Source organism: Balaenoptera acutorostrata, chromosome 3, assembly GCF_949987535.1.
Source record: "Balaenoptera acutorostrata chromosome 3, mBalAcu1.1, whole genome shotgun sequence".
Taxonomy (NCBI): Eukaryota; Metazoa; Chordata; class Mammalia; order Artiodactyla; family Balaenopteridae; genus Balaenoptera; species Balaenoptera acutorostrata.
In genome coordinates, this window is record NC_080066.1 from 14,670,057 (window position 1) to 14,693,397 (window position 23,341).

At 37.6% G+C, this 23,341-nt stretch overlaps 1 protein-coding gene across 2 annotated transcripts in view; it reads left to right on the top strand.

Annotated features, from left to right (window-relative positions):
• NEBL (nebulette) overlaps window positions 1-23,341 on the top strand; it is a 357,059-nt gene that overhangs the window by 166,541 nt on the left and 167,177 nt on the right. For both annotated transcript variants that reach the window (XM_007189870.3, XM_057543126.1), the window contains exon 4: window positions 18,861-18,968. In XM_007189870.3, the coding sequence (XP_007189932.1) occupies window positions 18,861-18,968 (108 nt within the window). The remainder of the gene's footprint in view (window positions 1-18,860; window positions 18,969-23,341) is intronic.

A 23,341-nucleotide genomic window follows, 5' to 3' on the forward strand; every position in this document is an offset into this window, starting at 1 on the left:
CGGTTCATAATCATAACACTACGTACACATCTCCAACACCCCTTTTATCGCAGGGATTTGCTATGTGAAATCAAGCCTGAGTTTTTGTTACAGTAATTGATCAAGAGTATTTATTGGTGACAGAATACGGGATAAATATGCAACGTATGGGCCATTCTTATCAATAATGGAAATAGTGACATCATATCTACCTTTATCTTTGCCACGATGACTTTATTTCTCAATAAAAGGGAAATTACTACAAGACTGGGTTTGAAAAGCTAGTTAGCACAAGCAGTGTGGTAAAGAAAGTTGCTTCATTCTCCTTTAAAATTTTTTTGAATGGCATGTGTATTTTATTCATTTTAAATTTTTGTTAGAGTTTCAAAGTACATAACTTATGATTTTAATAAGATACAGCAGTCCCCTCTGTACCTCTTCCTACCTCTAATTCCTTCTCTCCAGAGACAGCCACTTGTAAGCCTTTGATTTTCTTTCTGGCACCTGTCTATTCTATATATTGCTATTTGTAAGCTTAAAATTTTTTTAGATGTTATCTACTGACTTTTTGATATGGAAGAAGAAGATTTATTCTTTGTTAAACCACCCCGCCCGATCCACCCAGTATAGTTATGTCACATTTTTTTGGTTATTCAGTATCCTTTGTTTACAGGCAGACCCCAGGGATATGGTGGGTTGGGTGCCACGATAAAATGAATATTGCAATAAAGTGAGTCACACGAATTTTTGATTTTCTAGTGCATGTAAAATTTATGTTTACACTATGCTGAAGTGTGCAATAGCATTATGGCTAAAAAAATATAGATACCTTAAGAAATACATTTTTGATAAAAAGTGCTACCCATCACTGAGCCTTCAGTGAGTCATAATAGTAACATCAGAGATCACTGATCACAGATCATCATAATAAATATGAAAATTATGAAAAAGTTTGAAACATTACAAGAATTACCAAAATGTGACACAGAGATATAAAGTGAACAGATACTGTTGGAAAAATGGTGCCGATAGACTTGCTTGAAGCAGGGTTGCCACAAACCTCCAATTTGTAAAAAAATGTGATATCCATGAAGTGCAGTAAAGCAAAGGGCAATAAAATGAGGTATGCCTGTATTTGGACTATTAAATATTGTTCCTGGCTGAGCCAATGAATGTACTATGATTATACTTTCTTTCTTGAAAACCTTTTTTCTTTTTTCCTAGAGTTGCTAATTTCTTTTGTCCCTACTTTATCTTCACACTCTGATAGTCTTAAAAGTCCTTTCACTGGATCTACATGCATTAGGTAATCTATCAATTCTATAATTTTTTTCTTGAGATGTTCCTCCCAGAGCTTTTTGTCTCCTACTCTAATCTGGACTGCTTTCTCTCTGAGTTTGTTGAATAGCTTTGTCCTGGGATTCCCTTCACCATTATGCTGGGCTTTCCCTTTGCTTTTTTACTCTTGGATACCATGTCTTCTTTCTTGGTTTACTCCCTCTTTTTGGTGGAACACATCCTCCAGTAGCTTTCTGAGAAAAGGTATGTGGTTGGTAAATTTTGAGTCCTTACTACCCTTCACACTTGGTCAATAGTTTTGGCTGAGACTACTTCAAAACTTTTCTCTCTTTAGGTGAAAGATAATTCTGGTGAGTTTATATTTTTTTTTTTGGTGAAATCATTTTCATTAAGAGTTTTGAAGGTATTTTTCTATTATTTTCTATATTAAGAAAGAAATTGATATAATATCTAAAGCACAGATTTAAAAAAAATTTTCTTTGCCTTTTATTGATGGTTTGAAATGCACTAGAATGAACGTTCTAGCAGTTTTGTATTTACTTACTTGAATTTGTTGTTTTTATCTTGTTGCTCCCAGGCAAAATCTTTCTCTCTTCCGGTAAAAAATAATTCTGTTGATTTTCCTTCAGTATTTGGTTTTCAAATGTCACTAAAAGAATGATGGTTTCATACCTTGACTCTGGGTTTTCTCATGTAAGAAATACCAAGATTTCGTCATTTACATCTCCATTAAAAAGGGAAAAAATCATATATTAAATAAACATCCAAGTACATCCTGTATATTTTGGATTTATTGTTACTGCCTACTGAATATTCACATGTACATCCTATTTTTGTCAAGTTCATCTGTGACACTCAGTGGACAATGCCAGATCTGTAGAAATTTCAATTGTTCAGAAATTATCTAATTATTTTATGCATTTTATTGTTTTCATGCTCATCTTCCCCATTTCTTTTTTAAAAGGTGGATGTATGTTCCTACCCCAAAATACCATTTAACGTTTATATATATATATATATATATATATATATATATATATATATACACACACATACAAATATATATAATTATATTGAATAATTCTCTAACCATATTTTAGGTATATTAGGTGGTTGGGGAACCAACAACTTTTGCGGCAAGAAGTGGAACCAGTGAGGGGAGACATGGGGGCTCCCAGGTTTGCAGTTTTGAAATCTCATTTTGGATGCAGATTGCAAGAGACAGGCCAACACGCGGAAGGATTAGTAGGAAGGGATCGCAGTCATTCAAGTGAGTGATGGTGGTGGCTTGGGAATGGTAGTGGTGAAGGGGATGGAGAAAAGTAGGTTGCATTTGAGATACTGAGGAGAGAGGATCATTAGCACTTGAGGCTGGGAATTGGGTGGGATGAGGAGAAGAAAAAGAAATGAGAGGAAACTGGAGACTTGGAAAGCAACTTGTTAATCTCACCCAGAAATGTGGTGAATAGGATAGACTCACAGATCAAGTAATCTGATACTGATAAACTGTATATTCCTCATTTAGAAAAGTAAAAGGATTTGGTGTTAGGATTAGAGTATTTAATCCTGGATGAGTCTTTCCTGGGCCTGGGGTTAAAAGGTTTCAGACCAGGGGGGTGTTTAGGCAGTTGGGATATTTATGGGTGGGTGAATTTAAATCTAATTTCAGTGTCTGTCCTGTTTAACTGGGAATTGTCTCGCTGATTACATATATTTTTCATATTTATTTCCTTAATTTTTTCTGTAGTGTTTTCCATAATTATTGGGAGCCCAGAACATTTAAGCGAAGAAAACAGATTTTCAAAGGTTTTTGGGTTTCATATCATGATTTTAAGATTAATTTTTTCAATGCGATCCATTACCTCAAAATATTTTCTTTTTTGCTAACACTGTTTTCCCTATTTGTTCCTGAGCAAAGACTAGAGATGAGCATTCGGCTTGAGTTACAGGTAAAACCAGGGCTGTGTTGGTTATTCCTTGCATTGCACTCCTGAATTAAGAAATGGTACCTAACAACCTGACAGTGTATTAGGGCCAACGGTGGTTGGCAGGCGCCTTTCAAAGGTACCGTTCTGATGCTTTTGTTCCATTTGCCTTTTAAGTTAAAATGCTAGTTGGAGCAGACAAATACTACTCATTTCACAATTTCTTCCCCCCCCCCCACCCCACACACACACCGTGAGGGGCCTTTTGGTTGCTTCAGTCTCAGCAGAAGAATGGGAGCAGCAATTGGATTTGGTGGAATTCGCCTTTATCTGGCTCCAGCTCCTCCTCCTCCACTCCCTGTGGGCTCCCAGGCCAGGGTGCCTGTAGGGGCTCTCTCCTCTTCTGCAATCACAGCTTTGTGGTTCTTTGTGTGAGCTGTTATCAATTTCAGTGGATACGCTTTGTTACCTCTATTTGTACTATAACTAGAAATTTGATAAGGTTATGTGCCTGTCAAATGATTTAGATGTCAGGTGTAGATGCAACAAAGCAATTTTGACAAGTCAAACATCAGTGCAAAGAAGGGGGATGAGGGTGACCTGCTGATAGAAGAAAGTAAAATCTCTTATGGCCTCACTTTCTTTCTCTTTTAACTCTAGGTCAGTACTTTAACCTCTTTAATTTGTCCCTTCTTAAGTGAATGTGACATGGTGACTTCCAGCTTCTATCTAAAGGGCAGTGAAACGGAGGCCTGCCGTTGGAAGGTAGATGCTGGCATTTAGGGAGATTTGACGTTGGGTATTCTGATAAAGACATCTGGGTCTGGAAACTTTATCTTTGACTGAAGCTGAGATTAAGGTCTTAGAAGACAAGGTTTATTAATGCCAGTGTCTGTTCACATATGTGTGTTACAGAGAGCCTGGTATTTTTAGTAAGCAGTGCCCCTTTCTTTTAGGTGGAGGTAAAGGCCCAGGGCTTCCAGTACATTTGTCATCCTGTGTTCTGCAGCCCAGGCAATGATTTGAAGGGTATTGCTCACTGATTTGTCACATCCTCTGTTGGATGAGGAGTCAGTCGAGCCTAGGATTAAAAGGTTTAAGTTTCTTAGAGCCTTTCTGTCTTTTTCTTGATTGATTAAGTAACTTGTACCTCTGAGCTATCCCAATACCTAAATCTCTTTACTGCCCACATTGAATATGTAGCTTTGCCTTGGCATCTACCTCCGCAGAAAATCCCCCATTTTACCAGTGGTATGTTGGACAGTAGTTACCCCCTTAAAGGTTAATGTGTCCAAGAGATGCTGCTGGAGTTATAGGGATACTTCCAGTATTTTGCCACTTGGGTTTGTGAAGTTATGGAATGAATGTAGGCATTCAAGTGTAACTCATCTTGACAAGGGTTTCATTATACTCTGCAAGCACAATTCAAAGAAATAATGAATTTATATTCAGGGTAGTCTTGTTTGAGTTTATTTAAAGAAATGAAACACACAATCCCTATAATAGCTCTTGCTACAGAAGTATTGATGGTGCTGACAAAGAGAAAACTCAGACCAGATGGTTTCCAAACAGTGGAACCACCTGGCTCCGTGGCAATGCCAACTTATTCCTGTTTCTCAAATAGCTGTACTCTCACGGACTGTGAAATGTAGAAGTGAGATGTTCATGGGCTCAGGCAGAATAACATTCCAAAATTAGAATTGTTAAGAGACACTAAAACACTTATCCATGTCAACTCAAACTGGCCACTCTCTTCCGTTTACATTTTTTTCTTCTTTCTCTTTATAACTATAAAACCCAGTTCTTTTTTATTTCCACATTGCAGAGAGAAAAAAAAACAAAACTATTTCTTCTTGAGATGTTTATTCTGGAGGAAAAAGGAAGATCCTTTGTCCTTTTGGGAAATGGACTCACCAAAACTCCATTCATGTTTTCAGACCAAAGAGGAGACTTTTAGGTCAGCAAGGGAAGAATAGAATTGTACCTATATAGCACCATGAAATTACACCGAATCATGAAACTTCATAGGAATATAACCAAGATAATATATTAATCGATGTGCAGACATGCAGTAACTTTTTCTAATTATAATGTTAAACTTCGGGGTTTTCTTGAATTACTTAGTATCTAATTTTTCATGTTGGAAATCAGAGTGAATTTAAAAGTGAAAATATTGAATCATCTACAGACCTTTCTAAGTTGATGCTTAAGAAGGCAATCATGTTAAAGTTTCATTTTGAAGTGGTTACCTCAGCTTCTTACTCATTTGATGAACACCTAACTGAGCACCTAACTGGCAGTGTTTGTAACCATTAGAGAGCCAGTACTGGATAATGTATGTAACATGTGAGACAATTTAAACATTAAGATATTTACCCTGTTGTTTACAATCTAGTCTTTTTAAAGAAATGATGATTATTTTCATCAAAATTACATGTCAATCTAAGTGAAGGTCTTTGAAGTTTGCAAAACATTTGAATTACCATCTCGTGGCATGATAGGCTGGAAAGAGCCAAGGCTTTCAAGATGGCAGATCTGGCTTTGAATCCTGACTACTGCTCACCAGGCGGTGATGTTAGGCTTGTGTCTTAGTCACCAAGTCACAGTTTCCTGTATTAGCTGGGGACTCTGGGCTGTAAGAGATGGAAAACCCAACCCTCATTCACTTGGACAAAATGATAATTTCTTTTGAGAATATTAAGGTACACAAATCCATGGGCAGGAATGTGCCTGTTTCAGCTTCAGGAACAGTGTGAATCAGGACTCAGAAGTCAGCAGGCCAGGACTCTTTTTGGCAGATGGGGTGCATCTGCCTCTTTGGGTTCTGGTGGCGGCAAGCCTGGCTGTCGACAGTTCCAAAGTTTTATATCTTACAGTTTTACTTGCCAGAGGGAGAGACTAATTCTGCACTTTGGATCTCAATTCCCAAACCCCCTCAACATCTGGACTTGGACTAGCTTGGGCCAGATGACTGACTGCCTTTGGGACGATCCTTGGCGGTTAAGGAAGTGTGTCCTGTAGGGAAACGACAGCTCTTGAGAAGACCTACATGGGTGAATGGGGCCCGGGACCGTTACCAGGAGGAGGTTGGGGGCGGACCAAACAATAGTCATCTCCATTACATTTCTCATGTGTAGAAAATGGTAAATAGACATCTCTTTTACGGTGATTTTGAAGATTAAGCAGGATAGTCTGTCAAATGCCTAGTATAATGTTTGATACCTTGTAGCTCTTTAATAAATCATAGCTGCTATAACATAGCAGGGAGGCAATTAGCCAGCATTTCTCAAAACTGACACCTGTAATCAGTGTGCAGCTCTCACTCTTAACTAAGAAGCGTAAGTAGCCATAATTCTTCACTTCATTCTTTAGCACTGCTCATGTATTTATTTCTCATAGTCTCTTCCCTGTGGAAGACCTGAATTAGGACTACGTTTCTAGTTGTAGTATAGGTATGTTAATAACCTGTAAACATTTCTGGGAAATGTATGTTTTAAATAAAATTCCATATTAAGGATTGAATCTTAAAAATTTTCTTTTGATTAAAAAGCCTTACTGAGATCCATGGTTTTTTCTGGGTGGCGAAAACTATCTATCGTGGAAGCTATTCTCAGTGTCATTTGTGTGCATATTAAGTGTATAATGTATTTAGATTTTTTTCTTCTTCTGCATTCTTTTTTCCTTTGTTTTTGCTGTTATAGTTTTTATTTTCCTTCCCCCCCGAGTTTTGTAGAAGTGGAAGAAGCATGTTTTCTTACAGAAAAACAGTCGATGTTGCCTGATGGATAATGCCATTGCAGGTGTGGGAGGGTTGTTAGGGTCAATTTTTTTTTTTTTTTTTTTTTTTTTTAAGGATTTTCTTATTTATTTATTTATTTATTTTATTTTTGGCTGTGTTGGGTCTTCGGTTCGTGCGAGGGCTTTCTCCAGTTGCGGCAAGCGGGGGCCACTCTTCATCGCGGTGCGGGGACCGCTCTTCATCGCGGTGCGCGGGCCTTTCTCTATCGCGGCCCCTCCCGTCGCGGGGCACAGGCTCCAGACGCGCAGGCTCAGCAATTGTGGCTCACGGGCCCAGCCGCTCCGCGGCATGTGGGATCTTCCCAGACCAGGGCTCGAACCCGTGTCCCCTGCATTAGCAGGCAGATTCCCAACCACTGCGCCACCAGGGAAGCCCGTTAGGGTCAATTTTAACGACATTATCAATCTGTTAGGAAGCAGGGTGGGGGGATCATCTGTCACTTTCATCAGCTGTGACTCTGAGATTAAGAACAGGTTACTTTCACTTTCATGACTGTTTTGTGTTAGTTCAGCTCTGTTTACATTTGCTTGATTCTTGATTTTATCCTTATCTCTTTACTGTAGTTTGAATGTAGCTTTCTTTTCTGAATGACTGATTTGCTAATTAGCTTTATCCTCACTGGAAATTACCCATTTTCTAATACTTTATAATTCAGAATACGCACACAGGAATGTTCCCTGTTGTAACTTCTTATCCATCCTCTCCTTAATTTAAAGTTGCATGATATCTTCTGGTTCAAAATAATTTGAATAATATTCTACTGTGTGTGTGAATTAGGCCGTTTATATTTAAAAAACATAATCATGTAATGGGATGAGACTGGTTCTCTCTAAAGGATTAATAGTTAAGAGAACACGTGTCCAGAAATTAAAATTCATAAATTGTCTGAATTATTATAGTTATTTAAAAAGTAACATGGCAAAAAAAAAAAAAAAAAAAAAAAAAGTAACATGGCAACATAAATCATCAAGTCAGGCTCTATGAGTCAATTACTCTTCAGGACTAAATCAGGTATTAGAATATTAATTGTTTTTTGCTTCTTTAGTACCTGAATAGTTAATTGGATGGTACTTTAGTTTCCTGGAAAAGTTAATCATCATCACCAAATACTTAATGTTCTCCCCAGAGTAATGTATAACTCATAGGCAGAATTTGGTGGATTAGTTACATTTTTCTATTGTGAGATTCTCGGTGAAATATGCATTATATGTGTATATTTTAGGCACCAATTTTCTTCATCAGCGTAGATATGATTTTTTGGTTTGAATCAATAGTTCCATCAGTAGAGGCATACGTCGTTTTATTGTGCTTTGCTTTACTGCACTTTGCAGATACTGCGTTTTTTACAGATTGAAGGTTTGTGGCGACCCCATGTCAAGCAAGTGCGTTGGCACCATTTTTCTGACAGCATTTGCTCACTTCATGTCTCTGTGTCACGTTTTGGTAACTCTCACAATATTTCAAACATTTTCATTATTGTATTTGTTATGATGATCTGTGATTAGTGATCTTTGATGTTACTATTAAGACTCACTGAAGGCTCAGATGATGGTTAGCATTTTTTAGCAATAAATTATTTTTTAATTAAAATATGTACATTGTTTTTTTAGACGTAATGCTATTGCATATTTAATAGACTACAGTGAAGTGTAAACATAAATTTTATACGCACCGGGAAACCAAAAAGTTCATGGGACTTGCTTTACGGCGATACTTGCTTTATAGCAGTGATCTGGAACAGAAACCACAATATCTCCGAGGTATGCCTGTACCAGAGTTTTGGCGATGACCTTCTTCCCCCTGGCCTGATTCTTACTACTAGAAAATTTAAACAAGTGTTTCCTTCAAAAGAAAGACCTGAAAACACATTTTGGATGAAAAGTATGGGCTGTGATAAACTTTACTTTGGGTGATAATTTTTTTTTTAAAAAATTATTATTTATTTATTTATTTTTAGCTGTGTTGGGTCTTCGTTTCTGTGCGAGGGCTTTCTCCAATTGCGGCAAGCGGGGACCACTCTTCATCGCGGTGCGCGGGCCTCTCACTACCGCGGCCTCTCTTGCTGCGGAGCACAGGCTCCAGACGCGCAGGCTCAGTAGTTGTGGCTCACGGGCTTAGTCGCTCCGCGGCATGTGGGATCCTCCCAGACCAGGGCTCGAACCCGCGTCCCCTGCATTGGCAGGCAGATTCCCAACCACTGCGCCACCAGGGAAGCCCTGGGTGATAATTTTTGTCCCTTTTATGGCAACACAGATTCCATTACAGATAATGAACTAGCTAAAATTTTAGTTTTTAAAATTTTAAAATTAGTTTTTAAAAATATTCAATTGCTTCCACTTTCGTCTTTCATTATTTACAGGACATTGTTTATATCTTATATGTGTTCAGTTTGATTTTTTCATTTTGGCATTTTTTTTCATTGTCCGATGAATTGAAAGATAATATCTGGGGAGATGCCAGAGAGAGACTTCTGCCTCCTATTAGCTCTGTCACCTCAGACTCCCACCCTTCATCGATAAAAATGAGCACTAAATTGTGTACCTGCTAGGATTTATCTGAAGATAATACAGGTGAAGCATATTTTAATTTCTTTTTCTTTTATTTATTCATATTCTCTTTTGATCTTAAAAAGACTGAAGGAGCTTCCAGGTACAGGTGGCACGGTGCCTGGCCCATGCGGTAGGAAGCATTCTCTAGGTGTTTAGGTATTGTTAAGTTAACACATGCTTACGGGAGTTGAGTGCTCAGCCCTCCTTACACATTAGCTGCCAGCCTTCCCACCCTGGCTCTGCTCGCATGATATATAAACCACTCGGTGCAGTGCCTGGGATGTAATAGAGAGTTAATAGATGGCAGGCATTATTATCTTCATCTTATTTAATTCTCACAAACGTACTGTCAGTGCTGTACTACAGTTATGCTTATTTTGTACACGGGGAAACTGAGGCTCAGAGAGATTAAGTAACCTGCTTAAGGTCACACAGCTATTAAGAGGTGGAGCCGGGGCCCAAGATGAGTTTGTCAAAATCCTAAACCTGAGCCGTTAACGTCTAAGCTACACTTTAGTGTCTTAGGAGTGATTTTTAATTTTCTTAGCTTATTGAGAAATTAATTAAGATATGCTTTTTATTATGTATTCAGAGTACTTGCTTAGAATAAAATGTAGATTTCAATGTTTTTAAAGTAAAGGAACTCCGAAACTGATGAAGTTGGATTGTGAATATACCTAGAATACTGACAAATCTGTAAATATTCAGTAAGTACCTCTGCAAATACAGTGGAAGGCTGATTGAAGGCTTAGAAATCTATGAAAATTATTTTTAATGCCTTTTAATTATGTTTAAAAAGGTAATTAAAATTTTAATTTTACTTAATTAACCATAAATTTACAAATTATGAGATTAATTTATAAAAAACAAATTCCCCTTTGAGCTCATTTGACTTAACATTTGTTAAAATTAACTTCACCTTAAAAAAAATCCCTTAATCAGTTTTTCCTTTGTAGTTGTTTAATTCCCATCTAGCATTGTAAGATTAGCCAATTTTCTGCATTTTAGACATTAAAGATACAAAACTTGATAGTAATCAATCATGAAATAGTTATTAAGCTTTTAATACATGCTTAGCACTAAGCAAAATGCAATGAGATAGAAGGAAGCATATGGTACACATTCTCCAGTACTTTGAAATCTACTGAACTATACAAGATGGTACATAATTGAGTGCTGAATTTTGCAGATCAAACTAAGAATTCTGCATGTAGTTTAAAAATGACACGACCCTCACAACTCCCGTGGAAGAAAAGTAAAGTATCCATCATGTCATGAAAGATCATAAAATTGGTCACTGATTTTATTGTATCAGATGGAGACTTTAAAATGTGTGACATAAAGAGCAGAATAACATGAATCAGTAATAAACATGCCTGTAGATTTTAGGCTTCCGTTAAGCATAATCAGACAAGGTAAGCTGCTTTAAGGCTAAATAATGTTCTCTTTTTGCGTCCTCTTCTGCCGCTGGATTATTCTTAGCCCTCTGGTCTATCGTGATTCGCCAAGAATTCTCTCGTACGGCTACTATTGCTTGTTAATCCATGTTTGGAATCCCCTTCATCCTCTTCTTGATTTCTCCTTTCTTGCCTTTTTGCCTCATTTCATTATTTGCCAACATAGTGAAACAGCTTCATTAGGATGAAGACACTTAGAGGGGCTAATTTAACTTTCTGCCTATGATGGCCACTGACTAAGTCACTTGCCACTTAATGGAAAACCCAAGTTTTGTCTTTCAGCTGACTGAAAATATCCACTGATTTCCTGGCCTTGAGATTCTTTTCCTATTCACTTGCTCATGACTTTTCTTTCACCTCTGGTACCTCAGCTTCCCCATCTGGCGTTTTAAAACTCTGTCCCTGCTTTCCTTTTTTTTTTAAAAAAAGTATTTATTTATTTATTTGGTTGCACCAGGTCTTAGTTGTGGCATGTGGGATCTTTTAGTTCTTTTAGTTGTAGCATGTGGGATCTAGTTCCCTGACCAGGGATCAAACTCGGGCCCCCTACATTGGGAGTGCAGAGCCTTAGCCCCTGGACCATCAGGGAAGTCCCTGCCCCTGCTTGCTTGCTTGCTTGCTTGCTTTCTTTCTTTCTTTCTTTCTTTCTTTCTTTCTTTCTTTCTTTTTCTTTCTTTCTTTCTTTCTTTCTTTCTTTCTTTCTTTCTTTCTTTCTTTCTTTCTTTCTTTCTTTTTTAGCTTGAACTATGAACATTTATTTCTCACAATTTTGGAGGATGGGAAGTCCAAGATCAAGGCGCTTGCAGATTCAGTGTCTGATGAGGACCAACTTCCTGGTTCATAGACTGCTGTCTTCTCACTGTTACTTTCGCTTCTCCCGCGCTCTTTCCTAGCTGTATGTGAGATGCATGTGTAGTAAGCAGGGCTCTCGTTTCGATATGTCCTTGCTTTCTTTGAAAACGTTTTATTGTAAAATGTTTGATCAATGCAAGAGAATATATGGCGCGTACATGTAAGTTTTACAGCTTGATGATAAAAGGATCGCATGTGGGTCTACCTTCCACCTGAAGAACTTGAACATCACCATGAACAGTGAAGCTTCCCCCGCAGCCTTCTCTGAGCACATCTCCTCACAACTCTCCTGGATGTTATGCTGATCAAGTCCCTTTCCCCCCACTTATTTACCACCATATGTATCTACTCCTTGCTTTTTTCCTCCTTCAGCAAAATGTTTCTGAGATTCAGCCATATGGATCCATGTAACCGTAGTTCATTTATTTTTTACTCCTGGATAACATTATATTTTATGAATATACAATAATTTCTTCATCTCCTGTGGTTGCTTAAGTTGTTTGCAATTTTTTGGATAATACAAATGTTATTATGAACATGTTGGCCTATGTCCCCAGACGCTCATGGGCAAGGGTTCCTTTAGAGAGAAGCATACTTGGGTGTGGAGCTGCTGAGCTGTAGGACGTGCCCATCTTTGATCTCTTTTAATCTCCTTTTCATTTATCATTCAACAATTTACCAGTCTCTGGTTCACTTGGCTTTTTTAAATCAGAAATGGCTTTCTGCCTAAGAATGGCCTTTCTCATTAGTCGTTTTCATTTTCTTCATTTATGTACATTGTTATAGTATTAATAATTATGGTACTTGTAGCATTGGGGGAGAGAACTTATATTTCAGAATTAGCGAGTAATTCAACTGGCAGTTCCGTTCACTATTTTGATTTTTAAGTTTTCCTTTTCAGTCATTGTGAGCCTTTTTCTTAAGCTTGGCCAGAACCACCCTTGGTTTTCAGGCTCTTTCTCTGTCTGAACTTGTGAGTGTTACTTGCTGATGACTCCAAACACAAAATATCACCGAGCATGCACACATTGACAGAAATCATACTTAAGCAATAAAGGTCACTTTTGAAATTTAATAAGAAGCAGGAAACTAATATTTGCTAATGACCTAGTAAGGGCATATTGCTGCTTGATGTTCCCATGTTATTTATGTTAACCCTCCAAACATTGTGTAGCATATTGCTTTTTTTTTCTTTTTCCATTTTATAACAGAGGATCAGGAGTGTTAGAGAAATTGAACAAATTAAGATCACAGGACAGAATTAGGGTTTAAATTCAGGTCTTTTGATTCTTGATTTAGGGTTCTAATCTATAATACAGGAAGATAAATATGTGTGTGTATGTGTGTGTACACGTGCATTTACATGTGTATGTAGCATATCAATATTAGGTAGCATTCAGTATTTGAAATATATTAAGTTACCTCTGAAGAAAAATACAAATTGCCCGTTGTGTATATTTCTTGCATTTGAGTCTAAGAATGCATTTTCAAAATGCCTTGATTTAGTTTTGAAGAGATAAGCCTACAGGAAACTGAGACTGCATTACCTTCCAGGTACAGCATGTCCTCTTTCTGAACTCACAGTTGTGTCTTGATTCTCTGCTCCCTCCTTCTATGTCCTTTCTGCCTTTTTCTGACAGGAGATGCAGATCACCTGGCTGGGTCTCCTGAGGAGGCCAGGGTCTCAGGCTGGGCCCAAGAACTCTCTGTCTTCTGTGGTCCTGGGATGTTCTCTAATAGTGGACAACTGCAGGGGGGAGGACCAAAATTGCCTGCCCTCTTACTGGTCTCCTGCTTCTGTTTTACTCACTCCAGTGGGTTAATACAGTGGCCAGAAAGAGCCTGTTAAACCAGAAGTCCAGTGTGTTGCTGCTCTGCTTATAGCCCTCACCTCCTTCTGGTCTTACTTCAAGGTCACTTTGTCACTGAGGCCTTCCCTGATCACCCTATCTAAAAGGGCAGCATTCCTGACCCTTCTCATCTCACTTCTTGTTTTATTTTTCTCTTAGCCCCCACTGACATACCATTTATTCAACTTATATAAGTTTCACATCTTTTCTTTCTCTCCCGCTGTAATGTAAACTCCATGAGGCAGGGATCATTGACTGTTTTCTTTGCTGCATTGTTCCCACCTCTGGAACAGTACTTTGCTCATAGTAGGTGCTCAATAAGTATTTGTTGAATGAGCAAAGAATTAAATAGGTGAATATTTGAGGAGATTCCAAAGAATGACATTCCTAGAATAATTTGCCATTGTTATTTGTAGAATCATCATAAAATACTTTTTAACAGGATAGAGGACAAGAGACCAGAGGTGATAATTTTATAGCCAATGCTGAAGCATAGGGAAGAAAAGGCATTTTTAGTGGGGACAGAGCAGGAGTTTCTAAGAGCAGCTTATATGAGGCTCAGTGAATACTTGTTGAGTTAATGTTAATATATAAGAGCACTGCGACGGACTGAATGTTTGTATCCTCCCAAAGTTCATATGTTTAAACCTAATCCCCAATGTGATGATATTAGGAGGTGGGGCCTTTGGGAGGTAATTTGGTCATGAGGGTGGAGCCCTCATAAATGGGATTCGTGCCCTAATAGAAGAGACCCCAGAGAGCTCCCTCATCCCTTACTCCATGCGAGGTTACAGTGAGAAGATGGCCATCTGTGAACCAGGAAGCAGGCTCTCACCAGACACCGAATTTGCTTGCACCTTGATCTTGGATTTTTCAGACTCTAGAACTGTGAGAAATAAATTTTTGTTGTTTATAAGCCACCCGGTCAATGGCTTTTTAAATTTTATTTATTTATTTATTTATGGCTGTGTTGGGTCTTCGTTTCTGTGCGAGGGCTTTCTCTAGTCGCGGCAAGCGGGGGCCACTCTTCATCGCGGTGCGTGGGCCTCTCACTATCGCAGCCTCTCTCATTGCGGAGCACAGGCTCCAGACGCGCAGGCTCAGTAGTTGTGGCTCACGGGCCTAGTCGCTCCGTGGCATGTGGGATCTTCCCAGACCAGGGCTCGAACCTGTGTCCCCTGCATTGGCAGGCAGATTCTCAACCACTGCGCCACCAGGGAAGCCCTCAATGGCTTTTTTGTTATATCCACCCGGATGGACTAAGATAAGCTCTATGGCTAGCAATTTCTTTCCAAATCTGATCTAGATCTGTGTTTTTTAGCTTAATCTCCCAGCTCTTCCCCCTTCTTCAGCCAAATGGAGCCATTTTCAGTCCCTGAATATGAGGTTCCTCTCTTACCTCTGGGTCTGGGCCACACTCCTGTTGTCTTGCTTCTACTCCCCTTCTTTCTCTCTCCCCTGCTCCCTCCCATCTTCCCTTTCTTAATCATTTTTCAATCAGCTCACATGGGCCAGGTGCTATGCTACGTTCTTGGATTGCAAAGCACAAGACTTTGCCCTTGTCCCTGAGTTCCACGTGTTCTAGAGTAGGAGACTGACTCCATTGTAATTGCAGTTCAAGGTGATAACTGCTCTAATAGGTAGGTGTAAGCTGTGAGGCTCGGGACGGGGGCGGGGGGAGGCCAGTCCAGCTCACAGAGCAGCACCACTGGCGCTGAGCTTTAATGAATAAATGCATTATGCTTCCCGTGAGCTGAGGTTAGGAAACACTGTGTCAGGTACAAGGAACCCCGAGTAGCCGGTCGAGAGTACTCTTCACACAGTTCTTACAGATTTGCACAGCCTGCGGTGCGCCTTTTGGTGGAGACAGATTGTTGCCCAGCACCTGCACAGATGGGGGTCAGGATTCATCTCCACCTGTGTGGTCACCGGATGACACATCCAAGATGTTTTGTAGGGGTCTGATCATTCACACAAATCCAACAAAAAATAAGTATCTATTCTAGAATAACTTTAGTAAAATTAGTAAACGTAAACTAATAGCTGATTCTTAATATGATATATTTTGCTTTGTTAACCATGATCTGTCTGATTTTTATAGGACTGTTCTTTTTGATGTCCTGTGACAGACACTGGGTAACCCTTTCAAGTTAAGCAAAAACCAGTACGATGATGATAATGCTGGGCATTTGCACAATACCTTATACCTTCTAAAGTTCTTCCCTGTGATTTATCTCATTTAGTCCCTACAGCCTTATTAGTTAAGAATTTATCAGAATCTCTAGTTAGAAATGAGGAAACTTTGGCTCAGAGAAGCTAGGAGACCTGTGAGGTGACTTGTAAGTGACAGGGATGGGATGTGAAATCTAGGCTCTTGTCCGCTAAAGCAATGCTTTTTCCCTGATACAATCCCCTATTTTTATAAACTCATAAATCTTGTGTCACAAATAGAAAGAACCAGAGTGTAGAAGTAAACGAGGAGAAATTCACGTGTTAATAATTCTGGGAACCTCGCTGTACATGTGTATACGTTGTAGGCATGTTAGGGGTGGTGTATTAATCAGAATTCTTTTGGTTATTGAAAGGAGAGATATTAGCTCACTTAACTGGTAAGCCTGGTGGTTCTGGCTTTAGGAAGAGTTAGATCCAGGTGCTCGAATGATGTTGTCAGGAGTCTCTCATGATCTCTTGCTTTGCTTGCCTCTGTGTTGGCTTCATCATCATTGGGTAGTGGCCAAATTATGGCCAGCAGCTTCAGTTTTACAGCTTGCTAAACTAGCCAGACCATGGAGAAAGAGCACCCCTTTCCCAAGAGTTCCTACCAAAGTCCTAGATCTGGGGCTCTTGGACACACACCAGATTCTGTGTGTGGGCCGATTCCTGGGCCCACGGTGCAGCGCTCTCACTGGCTGGATGGGGTCATGTTGTGAGGGCAGAGGAGACACATGAGACTCAAGAGAGGAATCCTCTTACCTCCCTCTGACCTTTGAGCTCTTTTTATTTTTATATCCACTTATCTCTCAGAATCAGACTATGCATACCTGGCAAACCATCAGATATAACATTTAAAATGAGACCTAAGTAGAGAGATAGGATGTAAGTGGCTGGGGGTACGGAAAAGAGAGGGACTGACTAAGGGCTCCAAGGCTCCCTGTGTGCAGTAAAGATTTACTGGGTGGATTGGTGCTTGAATTGATGCTAAGAGTATATGAGGCTTGGTTGTGGATCACCCCATTAAAAAAGAATTAAACATCTTCTAGAACTCTGCAAACTAGTTATGGAAGTAATTGTATACTCTTCAAAACTAGTCACTTCATGTGGCAAGCCCAAATCAGATGCTTCTTATGTGTCTTGTGAATGTGGAAAGGACACTTAAATGGTAATTAACTCAAAAGTTACGATTCCAAAATTTACTGGTTTTTCTTTTCAGTTCTTTCTTTGGAAATTGCCCTTAAAAAAAAACCCCAGGCTAATCACAAAAAGAATATGTGATTGTGTCTTCTCTGAAATTGGTGTTAAGGATATTAGAACTTGGCTTATAGATTTTTCTTCTTATTTCTTCATTCCTGTTGCTATTATAACCTTGCCATCTTTCTTACTTTTATTATTTTACTGCTCTGCACCTTAGTGCTTACTTCAAGCAAAGCTAAATGTCTTCCCTGCTTAGTTAGGCATAAAACACTGAGAATGTACTGGTGTGTATCTTCACACATGCTGGGAGATTGAGAGTTAGAAGGCTAATCTCATTCAGCATTTTCCGTAGAAGAAAAATAATGTGGTTTATTTGACCTTTTACTTATGGAAATAAAGTAAGGGTTTTAGTACTTTTATACATTTAAACGAAACGTGGAGGGAAAATTAGATATTCTTAGGCTAAAAGTGATGAGAGTATCTGTTTCTTTTTATTTATTGTCATCTGAGTTTTTTTTTTTTTAAGCTCTTCAGGTAAAAGGAAATCTTCCAGTAGCCTCACGGACAGTAATGCCTGAGAGAATCAAGTATTTAAATACAAACACAACTCAACAAAAACAGTCATTCCATGCTCAGTTAAGGAGACTTTTCAAATTTATATAGAAAGTAGCATTTACAGAATCACTTTTATTAGCTACCCTAAATGTTAGTTATTAATTTAAGTTTTAATTTGAAGCTGATAATTATGAATGTGAAAATGGGGATTATATGAGTTATCAAAAATATGTTTCCATATGTCTTGATATCTAGGCTTTTAAAGAAATAAGAACAGTCCAAGTGATGTAACCATCTCAGTCATTAACAAGCAGGATATTTAACTGGTGTGACAGTTATTGTCATTATGCTAATAATAGGAGTTGGGGCCCTAGTAAGATTAAGCACTAGCTATTCCAATCGCCTGAGGAAACTGTAAAATTCAGCCTCACTGGGTTGTAATTAGAAAAGAAATATGTTTAAATACTGAAAAAAACTTAGGTACCTCACACAGTATGCCAAGGGCATGCGCTTGAAGCCTTTTAATCTCTAGGTGTGGCCTGTTTTATAAATATTTTCGTAAGCATTTACCTAGTCAACATTTGGCAGTACAACATTGTATAATCATATCCATATGCTTTGCCTTATGAAATAGAATGAAAACTTTGTTAGGACAGGGCTGCTGTTGATAATGTTGTATGTCTCCCTCCTCCATAGTGCTGTCCAGGCTCAAAATGATGCCTTGTCACTGACAAGACAAGCCATGGGAGCAGATTTAACTTTCTTTTTCCACATTTTTGTCAGTTTTAGTATAACTATTAATGATGATAATAATAACTATTATGGAGTACTTGCTTGCTTCTTGTGGGCTAGGTATGTGAATTAAGACGTTTGATCTTATCTTTCAACCTACTAAGTAGCATGATTTAAATACTATTACTGTTGTTATTACCACCATTTTACAAATGAGACCACCGAGGCACAGAGTGGTTGAGTAACTTGCCTAAGGTCACACAGTGGTTGCTGGAACACACACCAAACAGTCTAGCTATGCACTGTGCCACCTGCTAATAGAGCTGTTCCTGGAGACTCTGCTTCCAGTTTTAGCAGCTTATATGGCCCCCGTCTATCCTGAGTGGGATTTGTGATTCTTTTGCTTACTTTTCTTTTTCTCCCTTTCTTTCTTTCACTTCTATTTCTGTTAGGTCAAGTACAAAAGAGATTTTGAAGAAAGCAAAGGAAGGGGCTTCAGCATTGTTACAGACACGCCTGAACTACAGAGGCTGAAGAGGACTCAGGAACAAATCAGTAACGTAGGTGACCTTTTGTTCAGTGATGTAATACCCTAACTTGTATTTATGGTGAGAAAGTGAAATTGGGCAACTTGGAAGTGTTCTTATTGCTATGGGATGCAAGCAGTACTCGGTGTCCTCAGAAAATATGCCAAGTTCACCTTTTAAACTCCTTCCCTTTGATTTCGTCACGGTTATCAAGAGCCTAACACTTTAATAGCAGTGACTACAGGCATACCTCATTTTATCATGCTTTGCTTTATTACACTTCACAGATAATGTGTTTTTTACAAATAGAAGGTTTGTGGCAACCCTGTGTTGTCAGATTATGGTTAGCAGTTTTTAGCAATAACGTATTTTTAAATTAAGGTAGGTACATTTTTTTAGACATAATGTTATCGCACACTTAATAGACGACAGTATAGTATAAACATAACTTTTATATGCACTGGGAAACCAAAAAATTCATGGGACTTGCTTTATTGTGATATTTGCTTTATTGAGCTGTTCTGGAACTGAACATGCAATATCTCTGAGGTATGCCTGTATATTTCTGAATACACTTTTAATTTATTTATTAAACTGATTTATCTAGTAAATTGATTTATTTAGTAAATCAATTTAATTAAATAAATTGTGTATTTAGAAATAATAATATTGCCATTAAAAGACATTATTGTAATTTACCATCTTATTTCTTTTTGAATGATTCTCAGCTTTTGAATTTTTCCAAAATAGGACTTGTATAGGTAAATATTAAAGCCATCAGTTAATTTTTTGCACTGGAATAGTATACAATGTATACATATAAGGTTAGCTATCTGGAGAAATCTCATATTTGCTAATTGTGTATATTTAAGATTTCATATTTTAAATTAGATATTTGTTGAAATGGCATATTACATCTAATTTTTGAAATAAACATTTACCTATGAAGTTGCTTTGGATTTGAAAGCTGCGTCTTGTTCAGTAATAGCGTTTTCTTGAAAAAGAAAATTGAGACTAGCAGAAGTTCAAAACATTAGGGACCAAAATTGTTAACCGAGTACTTATTAAAAGTGGTAATTATGTTTCTTCTAAAGTATTATATGAAGTGCGTCAAAATGAATTTTTTTCCAGAAAAAAATTAACTCAGTGTTAGGTATTCAAGAGGAAATATGAATGAAAGTCAACAACTGTGGACGTGATATAAAAGTATGAGCAAATATGCAAGAGGCCTACCATTTTTCACGAGAAGTCTATTTTGTGTGTCACTTGTACAATCACCAAAATTTGTGTGTCGAGATGTTTTAAGTTATGTAGCATTAATTTCTAGGAAATTTTTAGTTAGCAGATTGTTTTAAACTCACTGGTATTTGGCCATCATCATAATATACATATATATAGTAACAATTTGCAGATAGAATCATAGGCTATAATCTGAGAAAGAATTTTATGTGTCAAAAGTTCAAAAACAGAATTATTCAGTATTTTAAAAATTTATTTAGGGAGTGAGAGGAGGCAGAGCAGACACTTTGTTTTGCCATATTCCCTAAGTTTTATCCATTGTTTGCTCTTTAAATGGACATTTTATTTCAGTAAGGACTTTTTTGTTTGAAGAGAAAGGGTTGAATTTTAAGGATTCATGGCTTTTGTCCCTTAGTTTTTCTACCCCATCCTAACAACCCCACCAATCATTAATACTGAAGATTGTGTCCATCGTCTTTCTTCCCCTTCATTCTTTCCTTAAAACAAAACCCTATTTTTGTTTTTTAAAATACAAATTAGAGATATGTCCCACTGGCAGTTACATTCAGTAATGTTTCTTTTTTTGGCTTACTTTTGGAGAACCTTTTTAAAAAAATAAAAATAATGCTGCATAAAACAAAGTTACATCATAAATCTTCAACTATCACAAATTTATTTCAAAAAGAACTAAACATTTCTACTTAAGACATCTACATGACAGCTAACGTAAGGATTGCAGTTGATTCAAAGGTAAGCCTTTTAATTTATATTCAAATTAAGTCATTATTCATATTTAATAAGAGAAGAACTGATCATTTCACCAACCTTTATCATTAGCAGGAATATACATTTTATTCAATACCAGAGGCTGTTTGCAGATCCATTCTTAATTATGCACAAAACCATTATAACCCAGGTACGTATAGATCTATATTTATCATATACATAGCAGTATGTGCAAAATACTATTTAGATTAAGCCTGTAATATAGACAGTGCTGATTTTTAGAAGTATTTAAATGAGATAACATCTTTAAAAAGAAAAATTTGTGCAACTTTCTTGATGTTAGCCACCATAGCATTCTTATAAGTAGTTCTTTTAGCTGTGATGAGGCATATTACTATTTGGATAGCAGTAAGAAAATATAGATTTCATAATATTACTGTTAGGGATTCATTCTTAACAGTTTTACTGAGAAATAATTGACATACATCACTGTATAAGTTTAAGGTGTGCAGCGTGATGGTCTGATTTACATATTTTGTGAAATGGTTACCACAGTAGGTTAAGCTAACATCCATCTTCTCATATAGATACAATAAAAAGAAAAAAAATTCTTTTTGTGATGAGAATTCTTAGGATCTACTCTCTTAACAAGTTTCCTATATATCATAGAGCAGTTGTTCGTATAATCATCATGTTGTACGTTACATTCCTAATACTTATTTATCTTATAACTGGAAGTTTGTACCTTTTGACCACCTTCCTCCAGTTCTCCCTCTCTCCACCCCTCTGGTAACCACAAAACTGATCTTTTTTCCTAAGAGTTTGGTGTGTGTTTTTTTTGTTTCTTTGTTTTTTAGATTACACAAATAAGTGAGATCATACAGTATTTGTCAATAAGTCTCTCTGACTTATTTCACTTAGCATAATGCCTTCAAGGTCCATCAATATTGTTGAAGTGGTAGGATTTTCTTGTTTTTTATGGTTGAATAATATTCCATTGTGTGTGTGTGTGTGTGTGTGTGTATACACATACATACATATATCTCAAAACTTCTTTATCCACTTATCCATTGATGGATACTTAGGGTGTTTCCATGTCTTCACTATTGTGAATAATGCTGCAATGAGCATGGGAGTGCGGGTATCTTTTTGAGATAGTATTTTTGTTTCCTTTGGATGTATTCCCAGAAGTGGAATTGTTGGATAATATGGTAGTTCTATTTTTAATTTTTTGAGGAACATCTATACTGTTTTTCATAGTGGCTGCACCAGTTTACGATCCTACCAACAGTGCACAAGGAGTTAGGGATTTACTCTTGAAGAAAAGAAGCTGTTAAATATTCTGAGGTCTACTGAGTTTATTATTCATTTGTAAGGCTACAACTTCATGAATTTTCCTGTGACCTCACAAGTTTTCCATATTACTCAAGGATCTTTTTTCTATAAGAAACTTGGGTTAATCTGAAAAGTGGTACTCTGGCTAGTCTAGTTTTCCACATTGCTTTCAGATAAACCCAAACACTGAAATATATTGGCCAGATCCAGACAGATATTTTCAACAGTGGCCTAGATTGTGTCTGTTTTGGGAGGAAGAAGGTCGGACTGAAGAGACACCAGCGTCTTCCTGCTGGAGATGCTGGGATGGAGTGGGCTTATCCTGAGAATCACAAGGGATGTGAGATTTGAGCTCCAGGTTTAATATGGGTTGACGTAGGTGGGTTAACTAAGTCAGGGTCTTTGCGATCTTTATTTTTCCATTTGCTTCATTTTTTTTACTTGTTTTTAGTTTATCTTTGAATATTGTCTGGATCCTTCTAAGCTGCCTTTAATACCTTTCGGACTAAGGAAAATATAAAGACATAAAACAGTGGATTTAATGACAACTCCTAGGTGTTTTGGGTAATATGTTACGGATGAATGGGCATTTTTGATTGCTTGTGTCTGTGTCAGTGTTATGAAAAATTTCCAGACACTCTCATATTCATTTGTCAAAGATTTGAAATCATTTGGAAATGCCTACTCAGTCTGCATATGTTACTGAGGTGTGGGATGAAATACAGCTGTAAATTTGAAATTGTGTGTAATGAAAATGGTGAGAGCAGGTTTAGCCTTAACTTCTTTCTTTTGGAGTCTATAATGCCAACATATTGAACCTGGAGATTTATTAAATGCTGCAATTTAAAATTCTTCTGCTATATTACTCTCTTAGTATAGCTGCAGAAAGAATAAGAAAAGAGGCAGGATTTCACAGTTTACAGAATGGTTGGAAAGCAAAAGAACTGGTTCCCAAAATAAAGAAAAAAATTTTCCATGAAATTCCAGAAGATGTCTGATTGCTTACCCCACCTCCCTAGGTCATACATTCTAGGTCATAAATTCAGAAATGGCAGAAATGTCCTAGTACACCCTCATTACTTAGTGATATTTTAGGAAAATGTTCT